The sequence below is a fragment of the Dendrobium catenatum genome, unplaced genomic scaffold (assembly GCF_001605985.2).
Source record: "Dendrobium catenatum unplaced genomic scaffold, ASM160598v2 fragScaff_scaffold_53, whole genome shotgun sequence".
NCBI lineage: Eukaryota > Viridiplantae > Streptophyta > Magnoliopsida > Asparagales > Orchidaceae > Dendrobium > Dendrobium catenatum.
The window spans coordinates 782,906-800,605 of record NW_021318515.1 but is presented as its reverse complement, the minus strand read 5'-3'; the positions used below and the strand labels follow the sequence as shown (position 1 = coordinate 800,605).

General features: G+C 34.7%; 1 protein-coding gene across 1 annotated transcript in view; it reads right to left on the bottom strand.

Annotated features, from left to right (window-relative positions):
• The window catches only part of LOC110096891, a 33,100-nt gene extending 24,172 nt beyond the window's left edge, over nucleotides 1-8,928 (bottom strand). The window contains exons 1-2 of the mRNA XM_020823033.2: nucleotides 8,569-8,928; nucleotides 8,387-8,488 (exon numbers count right to left, since the gene is read on the bottom strand). Coding sequence (XP_020678692.1) covers nucleotides 8,387-8,488; nucleotides 8,569-8,832 — 366 coding nt within the window. The 5' untranslated portion in view covers nucleotides 8,833-8,928. The remainder of the gene's footprint in view (nucleotides 1-8,386; nucleotides 8,489-8,568) is intronic.
• Nucleotides 8,929-17,700: the final 8,772 nt, after the last annotated feature.

Genomic DNA, 17,700 nt, shown 5'->3' with positions numbered 1-17,700 from the left:
ATCATATAATGTGGGATTATGTGCAATATTAATGATTGAATTGCTATCAAAATAGAACTTCATAGGACATTTTCCATTTAATCTTTAAATCTTCCAAGATAATTTTTTAGCCATAGCAATTCCCAAATTCTCAATGTTATAGATCTTCTCTAAGTTGCGAGGTTGCCTCTTAAGAATGGGCAACATCTAAAAGTTGATCTCATGCCAATGATACGCCCCATATAATATGCATCTGCGTATGTTTAATGAGTAAGATCCTCGCTCTTTCAAAATAAAATTCATTATCTACGGTTCCTTTCAAATATTGTAAAGTTTTTATACACTGTTCCAAGTTGTATTTCTTTAGGATTGTGATAGGAAATACTTGATTTCAAGTAGTTCCTAGCCCAAATCTGAAGTAGAACAAGATAAAAACTGCAGTTTTTACCCACGGGACAGCAGTTTTTGCATGAAAACAGTGAGAGAAAACTGTATATAAATTGAATCACAATGCTAACGGCATACTCGATGTCAGGTCTAGCATGTAATAAGTAGATAAATCTTCTGAAAGTTTTTGATGGAAGGTTTATTTTTGTATTGTATCCTTCTAAATCATCATGAACTTTATGACTGAATTTCGTAGGAGTAGGGGTGTCAATATTTGACACGACTCGAAAATCTGATTTGAACCCGACTCGAAAATTTTGGGTTAGGGTCAACCCGTTTGTCAAACGGGTTGGGTTCGGGTTGACCTGGAAACCAGACAATAACCTGGAATCCAGACAATAACCCGGACCGACCCAAAAATCTCGATTCAATTCCCGCCTGCACTCGCGACTCACGAGTCAACTCGGCCTGAAGGCCTCATCGTCCGCCTCTCTCGCCGTCCCACGACCCCGCCGACCGTCGTCCCGTCAATGACATTCCTTCCTAGACTAAATCATAGACCGCTAACCGACAGCCCGAAATGTCGTCCCGCCGTCCAACCGACGACATTCTCCTCTTCTCCCGCTTAGAAGAGACGACAACGTTCCTTCCTATCCAGTACTGTGACTTCTACAAGAGTTACGAGACAAGTCGCCTTCCTCCCATTCGCGCGCTTCTTCGACCTTAACCCGTTCTGTGTCGAGTCGGGTCAACCCGGAAACCTGACGGGTCGAGTCTAGGTTAATTTTTATGACATGTTTTCAAAAAAGGGTCGAGTTCGGGTCTTGTCAAATAGCGTTAGATCCGTTCCAGGTTCAACGCGAACCTGACCCGCAACTCGATTTTGACACCTCTACATAGAAGTATGGACGGACTTGCATCCTAACATATCCATGTTTTTTAACAAGTTGGTTATTTATTTGTGTTGTGATATAAAAATTCCATAACGATGGTATACTATATCTATACAAAGAATATGCATTAAATTAGCTAATTGTTTTACTTCAAATTCTTTGAGCAATCTTTTTTTTTAAGTTCTACATTCATTCCAAATCACTTGTACTCTCATGATAATATCATTAATATTACCTAGTTGTGCTGAGACCTCCTGAAGTTTAGTGATTTACAAATCATATATGATCTTATTGACTTTTTTTCATTGTTGTTACCTTAATCATCCCTAAGTTTATGACTGAATTTAATGAGAGTCTCAACAAGCTTGGATCTCAACTTACACGTGTCTTTTAATAATAATAATAATAATAATAATAATAATAATAAGATTGCTATGTGTTTTTGTTATCATATAAAAATTTCATGCTACCTCAACAACAAGAAAATACATTAGATTACCTAATTCTTTAAGCAATCTTTTTTAAGTTCGCCATTCGTTCCAAATCACTTGTATGTTCATAATAATATCATTAATATAAACTAGTCATATTGAGACTCCACCTGAAGTTGTGTATTTCACAAATAATATACGGTCATATTGATTTTGATTAAATCCCATGTTGAGCATTACCTTAGCAAACCATCTAACTTAAGCCCTTGGAAATTGCTTCAACCTATATAATATATTTTTTAGCTTACATTTCCTTTATTCTGCATGTGAAAAAAATCTTGATAGGACCTTGATACCTACTTCCTCTACCATCTCACAATCTAAGAAGGCATTATTGAAATGGAACTGCCTATGATCCAGTCCATATTAGCTGTTAGTAATAAAATAACTCAAAAAACTCTTCATCCTAACAACCCAAAGCAAATGTATCAATATAATCAATCTCCTATATTTCAGTGTAGCTTTTGGCAACCAATCTAGCTCTACACATGTCTAGTGAATCATTTGATTTGTACTTCATAGTAAATGCCTATTTATAATCCATTGTTTTTTGTTTTCTTTTAGGTCATGATTGTTTGATGAGTTTAATGTTGGTTGTTGACTAACCTAACACAACCCTCCATTTTTTTCATCTAGGGCTTGAGATTCCACAAAGTCAGTGTTTATAAGACTAGATATAGAGAGTTGAAGAAAAGCTCAAATTATGGAGGTTAACCTTAGTCTAAAGGGTTTTGTTTGAGACTTTTGAGTATATCCAAAATCGAATACATGGGGTGTAATTTTAGCAATAATAGATCTAGTGATGGGACTGTAACATTGGTTGATCAAGTCATTAAAAAGAAGTGCACGTTTTAGATATCTCATATCTATTGTTCAAAGCAAAAGGTGAAATAGATGGGGATATTATCAGTAGAATTCAAGTTGGATGGTTGAAGTGGAGTAATGCATCTGGCCTATCATGACATAGAAAAGTGCCTCTCAAACTAAAGGAAAAATGTTATAAGATGGTGGTGAGACCTGCAATGCTTTATGGCACATAATATTGGCCATTAAAAGAGAACCATAAAATTAAGTTAAATGCTGCAGAGATGACGATGCTCAGATGGATGAGTGGATTGACATTTAGAGACATAATGTGAAACGAGTATGTATATGAAAAGGTTGGAGTAGCTCTAGTGATAGATAAGATTAGAGAGAGCCGCCTTAAATTATTTGGTCACATAAAACGTCAAACTTCCAATGACCTTGTAGGAGCTTATATATGTTAGATCCGGCCTAATGTTAAGAAAGGAAGAGGTAGGCCTAAAAAGCTTGGTTTGAAAATATTAAAAATATCATTTTTTATTTAATTTAAATGAGAATTTGACTCTGACTATAACACAATGGACAAAAAGGATCACATAACCAACCCCACAGTGGGATAAAGGGTGTTTTTTTTTTTTTTCTTTTAAGTAACTCAGCAAATCCTTTTCTTTAAAGAGTTTTCATTTCTTTCTTCATAACATTATTCCAATTTTCATTATTTAATGCCTAAGACACTTTCTTAGGGATAGAAATAGCATGCAAGCTAGTAAACAATATTAGTTGATTATAAGAAAAAAATTGTATGATAAATACAAATATAAAGGATGTTTAGTTAAAGTTATTACAACTTTTCTACTAAGATTCCATTCTCTTGTAGCTTCAATACTTCCCTCATTGAATTCAGTGACAAGGATTGATTGGACGTGTAGAGTAAGAGGTTGATGCATTTCTTCTTGAGCAAACCTACAGTGGCTAAGTACAAAGGCAATTCAAGTACAGGCTCAATTTGGGTAGGAGTAGCTAACTCTAGGATAGCATTGTTTGCTGATATAAATAGCAATAAAGGGCAATGCAAAAAAAAATATATACTTTATCATTTGTGATTTATATTCAGGAGAAAAAGTAATAAAGTAGTGTTTTTTATTGAAAGCCCCATCAATGAACAAATACACCTTTCTAAGTGGGAGTTATAACATTCGTACCATTTTGTAAGGAAAAATAACTAATGAAGACACATTTAATTAATAATAAGTTTTCCTCTATTTTGAAAATGTGTATGAAATAAGGAAATACTACCAAATCTTTTTTAGAACAGAGGTATTTAAGATATTGAAGTGAGAAAATAATATGATTAAAGTTTTTGGGCCCAAGAATCCTAGTAGGTAACCAGTTTATGATTTGAGCAGCCATTAAAATAGCTTCACCTTAATGAAGTTTTGAAACTTTCTTTTGAAAAAAGATTGTACTTCTGGCAACAAGTAGATGGTCGTTCTTTCGTATGCACAAAAAAAAGACTCATGTATTATTCCTTTTGTGTGTATGCATATTTTAAATATGAGAAGAAAGAGTGGTTTAATTAATATATAATATTATCATATCTTCCTCTTTTTATTCAATATCATGCTAAAATAAATGAAAAGATAGTACTTACATCATCTTTGGCTTTTAATATAAAGATCGAGGACATATATGACAATCAATGATAAAACGCAAAAACCACCAAGCCCCATATATTAGCTGTAGAAGATAATCCTCATATTTAATTATAAATGAGAGAAAATGAAATAGGAGTTCTTTTATCACGCATTTTAAAATTGGTACATGTGTCTTTAGCTAGCTTATAAACATCACAATGAAACTTTTTAATATTTATTACTATAAATAATTTTTTTAAAAATCTAATTTTCATAAAAAACTATAGGCTGGCTGCCAAGATGTAGTTGTTGAAGCCAATTTATCAATTTTAGGGATTTTAAAAAAGGCGATAATATAGAAGGTTGTATAGAGATTGCTTGAGTAGTAGATTCCTTAAGTTGATAGGCATCATTCTTTTCTTTAGCAAATCATCCTCCACGTGTTTGGATCTTGAAAAATGAAATATAAGGAATAAAAGATAACTCTGCACTTAAAATCTTTAGACAACTTTAAATAAATAACAAGTTGGTAAATAATTTAGGTACATCAAAGGTTTTTTTTTATGAGGAATTTTTTATAAGAATGTCTCCTTCATTGACCACCATCGTTAGGGATCCATAAACAGTGGTTATTCTTTGTTGTTAAGACAAGAAGCATACGAATAAATTTGTGTTAGGAGTTGGTCATATAGCCTATAGCTCTAAATCAATGAGAAATAGGCATCTCTAATACTTTAAAAGCGTGAGACAATGGGATAATATTTGAGAATACTATAGAATAAGTACCTGACATAGGAGCTTTTCAATGATTCCAACAAGTTTTTTAACTTTTCTATTTCTTCTTTGTAAAACTCAATAGACAATTTCTTGGTGTTACATCGTCCGACATGTCCTTGTGATGTCCATTTTTTTAATGAGTTACATGAAGCTTTCCTTTCTATGTGGAGCATTTGTTGCAACATTTACACCATATAGAATCTCTATAACTAGGGTCTTCTTCTTGATATCGGTAACCTTTGACACTAAAGTCGAACCCTCCATGGATTTGTAATCATGATTCTCCTTCTCCCTTTTTCAGTTTGGATAATGTAAATAATCTCATTTTGTGATAGCAAATCCTCATTTTAGAGAATCTGTACCATTAAGCAACAAACTCAACATTTCAAAAGCTAGAAATCATAAGCTCGATCTTTTTTAACAAATCTTGTAAAAAAAACCAACATCTTTGTTGTATTCCATTTTGACGCGTTGATAATGATTCATCTCTGGAAACATGCATTGTAATATATTAGAATACTCTATAATGAATTATTCTCCTTGCTTTAAGGATGAGATATTGGTCTACAGATTTGTGCAACATTGTAGACTATAAAATTAATTTAATTTACTATATCATATATTTTCTTTACTGGAAGAAGGAACATGCACATATCACTTATCTTAGAAATCATAGAGTTCCATAAATATTCATGCCAAACATTACAACAACAACAACATCAAGCCTTTATCCTACTATGTGGGTCCACTACATGAATCATTTCTCCATTGTGTCATATTAAGAGTTAAATTCTCATTTAAATCTAATAAAAAATGTCATTTCTAATATTTTCTAACCAAGTCTTTTTAAGTCTACCTCTACCTTTCTTAGGTGACTCTCTCTAATCTTATCTACCACTGGAGCTACTCCGAACCGTATAAGCTCATTTCAATTGTGATGAAGTGGATTGGATGATTTGCTTATTTTGCTTCAGTAACTTTAAAAGCAATTATGACTTCTCTTATTTTACAACCATGGTCAAGTATTTAAACCATTCCGTGAAGTTTGTAAAAGGGATTGAAAAAAAAAACCTTTAAGGTTTTTAGTACCTCTAATTTCTAATTATGACAACCCTGCCTAAACTGTTTTCTTTTTGGATTCTCAATAGGAAATTGTTGCATTCATCCGCTAGCAATGACTTTTAAAATAAATGAGTCATGGATTTATGATAGTGATCTATCAATCTGATCCTCCATGATTGACATAACTTCTCTTCTTTTATGACCACTATTACCTTATAATCCCTTCTAAAAGTTCATAAAGGGAATTGAAAAAAAAAACCTTTAAAAGTTTTTCTTACCTCTACTTTCTAATTTTGACGAAGCAGCTTGGATGGCTTGCCTTTTACTTCTTTACAGGCAACCTCTGCATTCATCCTCAAAAACTATTTTCCAAAATAAATCAGTTCAAGATTTTCAAAGTGATCTACCAATCTAAGCCTCAATTATTGACACGAGTTTTCTTATTTTATGACCACATTTACCTAAATATTCTCTTCTACAAAAGCACATAAGGTTACTAGAAGAGCTATAGTGGGGATACTAAGTGCTTATGCCCCCACTAGCCCAGCTGATCTTGACCTGAATGGGCTCATATTACAGGGTGGAGTGAAGCTATCTAAGTGTAGCTTCCCCAACAGTGTTGAAAATATAATGTGGAGGTGATCAGTGTTAGATTTGATGAAAGATATCAAGAGAGATATGAGTTCCATTACCTTTAATTTTGTAAGCAATCTTCAGCGATCATTAGTGCATGGTAGGAGATGTCACATTCTATACTCACAAGGAAATGAGGAACCCAAGATTATGATTAACTTTTAAATACCTTAATATGAAAAAAAAAGAGAAAATTTGGATTAGTGGATATGAATTATCTTTGTTAATAAAAAAAATTATAGTTATTATTAAGCCGTAGGGTTTGAATTCCTTCTATATGAAATTTAAGAATTGGCACTTACTATTCCCCCCAAAAGATAAAATAAAATTTGATTTGAGACATCCTAAGCAATACACTTTTAAATTTTTATTTATTTTGATATGAGTATAATATATGAATAATCATTCAACCTTTAAATTGCTTTGATCTCAAAAGAAATATGAGGATCATAAAATTCATCCTAACTAAATTTCAATCAAAATATCCTCGCCTAATCCTTTTTCTAAAATTTATAAAATGTGTATTTTATAAATAAATAATTAAATGGTATTTTAAGAAATGAGGATAAATTTAAATTTATGAAAGATTTTTTAAAGTTCTAATTTGATAGCATTGATAATGAAATGAGTATATAATGATTTCAAAATATAAAAACAGAGTAATTGCACTTTTTTAGCAGTATATATTCATTTTATATATAAAGGATCTGAAATTTTTTTTTAAATCGTCAATTTATGCTTCCACTAAGTAAAATTTTTGACCCCGCACATGCGTAAGCTGATTGCAGAAAAGCTTTTAAGGTTCTGCTACCTCTGTTTCCTACTTGTGATGGAGTGGCTTGAACGACTAGCTATATGCTTCTCTACATGCAAACATTGCATTCATCCTCCAGCAATGATGTCAAAATGAACTGAGTTCTTGGTTTGAGTTCCAAGATTGTCATTTGTCTTATGTATGGATGTTGTTTGTAATTATTTTGTATAGTTTCATGGTTCAATACTATGACATATAAATGCCTTTCAATTTAGTTTACAGCAAAGCATCTTACATTAGTTTTTTATACTGTAAAGTTCCTAAATTTAACATTTCACCCCTCCACTTTATTTTATTTATTAATTATAAAAGATGATACTTTTCAAAATTCTGCATTTATAGGAATTATTTTGAGCTGGTTGTTACTTCAGGAGATAGTTATAAATGCTGTTTAAAAGATGGAGAACAATATGCAGTGGTGCACTGCTTTAAATGGATGTTGACATGTACATTACTTATATCAGATAAAATTGATCAACTACCAAGCTGTTTTGCTACTGCTATTCATCCTATACATATATGTTAAACTTCCCCTTTTTCAGTTTGTAACTTTTTTTTTATCTCTACTCCTGTTGTTTCCACCTATGATTTTATAAATAGAATGTTTAAAATGGGATTACCTTTCGAAGGTTTCAATGCCAGCTGCAATAAACCCATAAATGTCTCAACGGTGAGTCTCATCTAAAGGAAATTTCTAATAATTGTTTAATTTTCATAAGTTTTCCTCTTCATCTCCCATGCAAAGCACAGGGCATTTTATCATGAAAACATGTAAGGTTGCTCGATACTTCTAGATATCAGACAAAGAAGAAAAGGGAATTTTAGCGCCGCAAGCATTCAAGCATAGAAAAATTACACCCCAAATCACATAATCAAGGAGAGGAATCAATCTCAAAGCAGGGCATGAATTACCGGGTACGCATCGAGCGCGCAAGGAGCAAGAGCCAGACGAAGGCACTGTATGGCGGCATCCCGATCCCTTTCAGTCCCCCTCCTCAACAGCTCGATAAATTTCTAAAAAGACAAATCGAAAACAACATTAAAGTCAATCCTCCGCCGCCGAAGATATAATCCCCGTGCAAAAGAGGGTTTACCTGCTTCTGAAGCCGGAAGAGGATCCGGTGGTCATCTAGCACCACCGGCACGTGCTCCCGCAGTAAATAAATAGCGCTATCGACGTCGCCCGCCTCGATGCTTCTGCGGATCTGACGGATGAGAAGGCGATACTGATACGAGGAAGAAGAGGAAGGAGAGGAGGGGGGAGACAGGGCGGACGAGTCTTCGATTAAGTGCTCGGATTTGGCGAAACTTATAACAAGGGAATCCAAAGCCTCCCAATTCACCAGCGTCGATTCCATCCCTTAGGCTCCACGAATGCGAAAAAGATGACGAAAAGGGGCATTGAGAAGGAAGAAGGCAAAATGCCGTTTTCCCTTCTTTTTTTTTTTTTTTTTTTTTTTTTTTTTTTTTTTTTTTTTTTTTTGGGTGGAATACAAAGGCTGGTTTGGGACAGGGTTGCGTGTATGGGAACGGAACGAAATAGGGACGGGACAACAACGTATGGTCGTACTTATATGTGTTGCATCTCCTGCGTGCAAGCTGCGACTTGAACCTATCTCGACAGAAATCTTGTGTGTAAAAAAAGAAAATCTTATCACATGCTAATATTCAAATTATATTATATTTAAAATATATCCGTTTTTTTTTTTGGGATATTTGATTTGCTAGAAAAAGAAATACACTTTTAAAAAAAATTAGGTGCTTGTTTTTCTTTTTTTTTCACTCCATAATTTATTTTTAATGAATGATAAACTCATCTAGTTTTAGACGAATTTATTTTTCAGCATAAGTCAGCTAAGTTTTAGTCATTGGCTGTCATAAACCTCCCACCACCCACAGCCACCCTCATCAGCCACCTCGTTAGCCACTTGTTGGCCACCACCATTGCCGCCAAACTCTACTCACCGCGCCTGCAGCCTGCCGTCAACTTCCATCTCCTGGTGGGTCCCCTACCAACACCTCTTATAGCCGTCGATGCTGCCATCATCATTTTACTTTATATTACATTTATTTTTCTTCAAACAAAAAAAAATCGTCCTATATTTCATTTACGCGTTATTTTTTTAATTTTGTATTTTTTAGCAAAGCAAAATAAACAAATGATCCTTTCTAGTTATGCATATAACTCTATAAATGTCTTAATTAAATAATTTTAGATTTATATAACATTTAATATTTATATTATATCAAAATATTTATTGATAAATAACTTAATATTAATAATATTTTTATATAATTTAGATAAAAGTTAAATATATAAGACATAAATATATAAGAATTCAATAATGTAAGTCTTCCTAAATTAGTATTTGGGGATGTCATGTTGACAAATTTGAGCAAAATTTATAAACTCTAGCAAACGCCCTATATTGATCAGTCATTTGATTATAAATTATTTATTCAATATTTAAATATTTTAATGACCTCATAGTTGAATGATTTTGGGCTCATTGGATTCATCGCATCAAGACACTTGATTTGGCTAATTATGCAAGATTTAAAGACTACTTAAACTTTTAATTAATATCTTATAGTTTTCAACATACTTCGTGCGCCTGATTTGGGCTCATTTCAACTCTTATTGAACCACCTTTAGAGTCATTAGGTTCTTCTTGTCGAGACATTCAATTTGACTACAAGCTTGTCAAAATCATAATTCATAATTTCATATGATTTAACTGTTAATTTCAAAAGTTTCCAATATAAAAATAATGTTAAGGTTCTTACTGATCAAGTGTATTTTTCAAAAGCTTTTCAATCATATTTCTTAGCTTTTATAATTGACTTTTGTGTTGAATTATGAAATAAATTAGTAGCAAATGATGTTTGGGATGCTTGATCTTCAGCTAAATGGGGTCCTGAGTTGACCAAGCATTTATGCAAACCACTTTATGCTAGATAATCAAGGTGTAGGTTAGGGACTCAAAAGAAGAAAGGTAAAACTCATTAGAATTTCATGATTTTGTCATCATAAATTATGAGACTCTAAATTTATTTAGTTAGTAAAACATTCAGCCCAACCTAATATAAAAGCTTTTCATTTGCAACCCCAAAAATGCATCTTCTAAGGAAGTCTATTAGACTATTCAATATCCTTATAATGACTTTATCTTATTTGCTTGAGAGTTTGATAATATGATCATTTCAAATAAAATAGATCATGTAAATAGATGAGCTCTATATAAGTACGACCTAATAATATGTGAGAGACATTATTGTATAAAAATGTACTTGAGTTTAAAGTACAAGCCATGAACTTTATGTTTTTAATCATTGTCGTCTTGATTCTTTCATTTGAGAGTGTATTGACAAAGTTCATACAACTAAAATATACTCATTTAGTCATTTATATAACTTTTGTAGTCTAGTAGAAAGTACATAAATATAAACAAAAGTATAGAGTGAGTAGTAAAAAAACAAATAGATTATCTCTTATATATATATATATATATATATAACACAATCTCTATGCTAAGTGGCTTACATTGCATTCAAATGCATTGTATATCATAGTATATGTGGAAGAATTTACTATATTTCTATTATAATGCACATAATTATAAGCTAATACAAGGCATATATGTTGACAGAAAGACTAAGGGAAAAGTAAATCTTTTATTCACCTTTTGATTACAGCCAGGACAATGTATATATAGAGTTATTATGAGCTACAGGAACGGATACAAAAACGGATATAGGTACAGACCGAAATTATAAATAGATAGATATAAGATATAGCCTGTTATAGCTTTATTACACCCCCTCAAGCTAATGAACGGAGCCGGACAGTTAGCTTGTTGCGAAGATGATGAAATCTGTTAGTCGAGAGATGCTTGGTGGAGATGTCCGCAATCTGATCTTTTGTAGAGATTGGAAAAATCTGAATAGCTCTGGTGTTGATATGATCCCGAATGAAATGGTGATCGATTTCGATATGCTTTGTGCGAGCGTGAAATACTGGATTATTAGCAAGTGCAATAGCCGAGGTACTATCACAGTGTAGGCTAGTCGGAGAGGTGGAAGGAATGTTGAAGTCGAGTAGAAGTCGTCTGAGCCAAAGAATGTCGACGAGAGCTGCAGCGATCGAACGGTATTCTGCTTCGGTGGACGATCTTGCGACGGTGTGTTGTTTCTTGACACTCCATGAAATGAGTGTTTTGCCCAAGAACTAGCAATATCCTGATGTAGAGCGTCGTGTATCTTTGTCACCCGCCCAATCTGCATCCGAATAGGAGTGGAGTTCCAAGGATCCCTGCAAGATAGGTAAACCAAGTGAGAGTGTGCCTTTAATGTATCTTAGTAAACGACAGAGTAGTTGAAAGTGTTGTGGCTCCGGATTATGCATATGTTGGCAGAGGAGATTGACAGTAAACGATATATCCGGTCGCGTGATAGTTAAATATTGTAGAGAACCGGTAATTTGTCTGTAGAAGGTAGGATCAGTAGATAAGGGAGTTGACTGATTGATATCCGTAGTTTTAGTACTGGCTGGATTTGCAAGAGTTTTACAGTTTGAAGCACCAGCTAATTCGAGGAGCGACGTAGCATAGGCTGTCTGAGAAAGCATGTAAGACTCGGTTTCTTTCTTTATGTCAATACCCAAAAAACTGTTTGCCAGTCCCAAGTCCTTCATTTCAAATTGTTTATGTAACTGATTGATCACATTGGTGACAGTTGGAGCATGACTACCCGTAATCAATATATCATCTACATAGATGACAAGGTAAACTTGAATGTCTTCTTTGTGAAGTTTAAATAGGGAGGAGTCAGCGGACCCTGGAGCAAAACCAAGAGTGATAAGAAAACTAGAAAATGTTTGGAACAACTGGCGAGGGGCTTGTTTTAGCCCATAAATAGCTTTCTTGAGTCTGCACACATAGTTGGGATGATGATCATCTTCAAAACCTGTAGGCTGCTTCATGTAGATAGTTTCGTTAATAGCACCATGAAGAAAAGCATTGATTACATCAAGTTGATGTACCGGCCAGTTATTAGATAAAGCAACTGTTAATAAAATGCGAATGGTCTGAAACTTAGCTACAGGACTAAAGGTTTTGAGATAATTTAACCCGTATTGTTGATGATTTCCTTGAGCAACGAGACGAGCTTTGAATCGAGCAATAGACCCGTCTGATTTGTGTTTAATTCTGTATGTCCACCGACTGCCAAGAACCGCAGCATTTTGCAGAGGAAGAACGAGCTCCCAGGTGCCTTGCTTTTGTAACGCAAGGAATTCCTCTGCCATGGCACGTCTCCACTCCGGTTATTGGGAAGCTGCAGTGTAGGAAGTTGGTTCTTGCTGGTGGCTAGACTTAGACAGATTGAGACAATGAAGCAGATTAAGGCGTTGAGTGGGTTTTAAAGAACCTGTTTTCATACGGGTGGTCATAGGGTGAGTAGATTGAACAGGAGCATTAGAATTGTTCGCAGGTAGTGTGTGTGAGAAATCATGAGGCAGGGAAGAATCACATTGAGGAGTGCAATTATCGGTATAGTTATTGGGTGCAGGAGGCTGAGTCAGGGATGTCTGAGATGGTGGCTTGCTGGTTTAATTAATAGTGCAAGAAGCCGGGACAAGAAGAGAAGGTTGCAAAGGCGTCATGGGCTGAGTTGGCTGGTTGGTCACATGTTTAAACGGAAAATGACATTCATTGAACACAACATGCCGAGATATGTATATCTTGTTTGTTGTCATATCAAGGCATTTGTATCCTTTTGAAATGTGTGAGTATCCGAGAAAAACACATGTGCGAGCCCGTGGTTGAAGTTTGTGGCGTTGGTTTGTAGGAATCCAGGGATAGCAGGCGCACCCAAAAACTCTAAAGAGATTGTATTCATGTGTTTTGTTGAAAAGCCTGAATAAAGGAGAACTAAGATTTAACGTAGGAGTGGGTAGACGGTTGATAATGTAAGAGGCAGTGAGAACAACATCAGGCCAAAAATCATGGGGAATAGAAGCACTGTTAAGTAAAGTACGAGTTGTTTCAATCAAATGTCGGTGCTTTCGCTCAGCTAAACCATTCTGTTCCGGTGTGTAAGGGCAGGAGGTCTGTTGAGCAATGCCATGTTGAGTTAAAAACTTTTTGAAGTTATGATTCAAGTACTCCGTGCCGCCATCTGAACGAATACACTTAATCTGAAATTGAGTTTGTTTTTCAATGAAGCGTTTGAAATTACAAAAGATTTCAAAGACTTCATTTTTATGCTTCATAAGAAATACCCATGAAAACCGAGAGAAATCGTCAATAAAAACGACATAGTAAAGAAAACCTTGATGCGAGGGAACCGGAGCAGGTCCCCACACATCCGTATGAATAATTTCAAGAGGCATAGTAGAATGAGAATGATTATTTATAAAAGCTAGTTTGTGACCTTTAGAGGTCGTACATTCAGAACAGAAAGAAAAATTATGTGGTATATGAAGATGTTTGTTAGTAGTAGAGATAGCTTGAATGATTCTTGAATTGGTGTGACCCAATCTTTGATGCCAAAGAGACGCCGCCTGAGAAGTCACGGTGAGAGCCTTCTTGGGAAAGACAGATGTGGTAGCCAAACGAACCGGGTAGAGACCTCTATTGCTTGGACCCGAGAGAATTGTTCTGTTTGTCTTCATATCCTTGATCATAAAACTAGAGGGATTAAAGTTTACAGAAACGTTGTTGTCTTGCGTAAGATTAGACACAGATAATAAATTATGAGATAGTTTAGGAACATGAAATAAAGAGTTGAGTTCAAGCTTACGATATGGTGTTGGCAGAATACCATTGCCGGTGTGAGCAATGGAGAGAGTTCTGCCATCACCTACAGTGATGTTATCCGGGCCATTGTATGAAGTGGCTTGGGACAAGTTGTCCATGGAGTTGGTAAGGTGAGCCGATGCCCCCGTATCAAGGTACCAATCGTGATTAGTTGAGTCAGTTGCCGCTACCAGTGCTCTGGATTGAGGATTCGGAGCGGTAGTATCCGGAGGATTTACTGTAGTGTTGAGGCGGTGCCAGCAATTATGTGCAGAATGCCCTTTCTTATTACAGATTTGGCATTGAGGAAGAGGAGTATTCGATGTTCTAACTGGTTGTGACGATGATTTGCCTTTTCCGCGTTGTCTACGTCCCCTGTGTGAATACAGAGCGGTAGAAGAATCACTGAAGGAAATTTGGCGCAGCGACTCCGACTGAAGATTGATTTCCTCAGTTATGAGCAGCGAGTAGAGATTATCAAGATCCAAAGGTGTCTGCATTGCACGGATGGTTGTTTTGAGTGCATTGTATGATGGTGGTAGCCCATTCAAGGTATAGAGAAGAATATCTTCTTTATCAAGAACCGCTCCAGCAGAGACAATGTTATCCACGATAGTCTTGATTTGTTGAAGATACTGCGCCATAGTTTGAGATTTCATCTGAACGGTATGTAATTCATTTTTGAGCTAAATTACACGCGACCGATTTGAGGATTGTAGGCGTCGTTCCAACGCACTCCAGATCTCTGATGTAGAGGTAAGATGAATGACGTAAGGTAGAATAACCGGAGATAAGGTGGAGCAAAGGGCTGCCGCTAGATTTTGATCTATGAGAACCCATTCTTGATGCTTTGGGTTCGGTACTTTGCTGCCGGTCGAGAGTGTTTTGTGACTGACTGGAGGAGTTGCAGTCGTCAAGAGAAAAGAGGAAAAACCATTTGCATTCAGGAGTTTTAGGACCTGTGAATGCCAGATTGAATAGTTATCTGACGTCAGTTGATCCGGAACTATAATCTTGATGTTGGAGATAACGAATTTGAGAGCAGCAGGGATGACAGGTCTGTCATCGGCATCGTCGTCTTGGATCTCAGCAATGTGTGTTGATGAGGTTGCTTCCATGATCGGCGAATGGTGAAAGAAGGGAGGAGGGATGAAAGAACAAGAAACGAAAAAGAAAAGGTCAGGAGATAGGAAAGCTGCGCTCTGATACCATGACAGAAAGACTAAGGGAAAAGTAAATCTTTTATTCACCTTTTGATTACAGCCAGGAAAATGTATATATAGAGTTATTATGAGCTACAGGAACGAATACAAAAACGGATACAGGTACAGACCGAAATTATAAATAGATAGATATAAGATATAGCCTGTTATAGCTTTATTATATGTCATATCATATGATTAAGATAAAACTAATACACAAGCTCATTAGAATTAATTTTGTCTTAAATACTCAATTAAACTAAAGCCCTAAACCCTAAATTATACTACTTCAACCTTGCTTCCACATACACATGTGTATATAAAGTTGCTGAGCAAGATTGAAAAGATTAATAAATGCTTAAAATTACAGCTTCATATATGCTAGGTAGTAGTAAAAGGTAAATCTATTGTTAATTTTTTGGTTGATTTCTAATTGGATAAGTACATTTCTAATCCTTGATAATTTCCTTTCGATTCAATGCTTGGTATGAATTTTAGAATCTTATTTTAGTAGTTAATTTCTTTAAGGTAATTTTTTTAGAGTCTATTCAATTTTACTCATCCAACAAACACTTAAAAAATAAATATAACTGTAACTCATCCTCATTATGATGCGGCATATTGACAATTATATTATTTTTTGTTTATTATATCGTAATATACTGCAAGAGAAAGTGCAATAATGCTTGCCCATATCTTGAAGATTTTGATTTTGAAGGTTCTCATTTTGTTTACAGCTTCCGAGGGGGGCACCCCTCTCTGTCACTGTCTTCCATCTCAATTTATTAAATTTTTGAAAAAATGTACTTGAAGATAAATTTTATTTATACTTTTTAAAATTGATTTTGAAATATTATGTAAGTATACCTAATTAAAAAATATATCATTTAATTTAAAAAAGGTTATTATATTTGAAAAGCTATTCTCACATATGGCCTAAGGGGCACCCCTCTCTGTCATTGTCTTCCATCTCAATTTATTAAATTTTTGAAAAAATGTACTTGAAGATAAATTTTATTTATACTTTTTAAAATTGATTTTGAAATATTATGTAAGAATACCTAATTTAAAAATATATCATTTAATTTAAAAAAGGTTATTGTTTTTGAAAAGCTATTCTCACATATGGCCTAAATTGTTTAAATTTTTTTTAAAAAAAATATTAAGGCGGCATACTCAAGATTATTTATATTTATAAAGAAAATAATATGAGATCTCATAATGGCAGTTGATTATCATCATATAACTAACAATCTATGATTATGATAGTTAACATATTGTAATCATAAGTCTAGCTATGTTTAAATAACTAATGATGTAAATACAAACAAATCAATATGAGGGTCATGATTACATGAATTTCAATCAAATTCAAACCCATATGTCTTGAAAGGATCTAAACACTTGAAAGATGATTTTGATATCCATGAGTGATCTCAACACATATAGTTCAAGGGTCTAAAAATTGCTTAAGCAAATCTCTATGGATGCCTCATGTGTTTGGCCAATAGGTCTTCATATAGGTTCAAGAAAAGTTCGTCTTGTATGAGATTTCTCAATGACATAGTATTAGTGATATCCCCATGGACACCCCTAACCACGAGTAAATGGAATATTCCCGCCAACCTATGTAGGATAATAATGTTGCAACTTAACCCACTTAGGAGATCTTTAGCAGCTCTTGAACCATAAGAGTTAAGCTTATGTTCCCCCGATCCCCGAGCACCTCATAATGACCTTCTCAGCGGCAGACATAGCCTATGCTTAGCCAACAACCTTTTTTGATCTTCTAATAGAACTCTTTCCAATTGATTTAACCTGCCTCACTCTCCATGCAGGCCATCCTTCTTAAATATATGGTAAAAAGAATATTTTTGAATAATTTGTTGTCTAGCTTAGACTAATTCAACCGATTGAAGCCTTACTTACTCTTTTTTATGGGACATCTAGATCAATGAAGTCAAATTTACTCACATATCACATAAGCAAGACTGGAACTTAATACCTTTTGGTTGGTAGCAAAAGCTTCTAATCAATAGACCAATGTGAGCTGCATAAGTCTTACATACTTGATACGTCGTCACAAAATTAGCTTGATTGGGCACGAATCTTGAGGCAAAAGCTAGTTGGAAACTTCGAAAATTAAATTTGGGAGCAAATGAACTCCGATTTAGATAGCTTACTGTCGAACTGAGCGACTCGGAAATACGAACCCAACGACACCAAG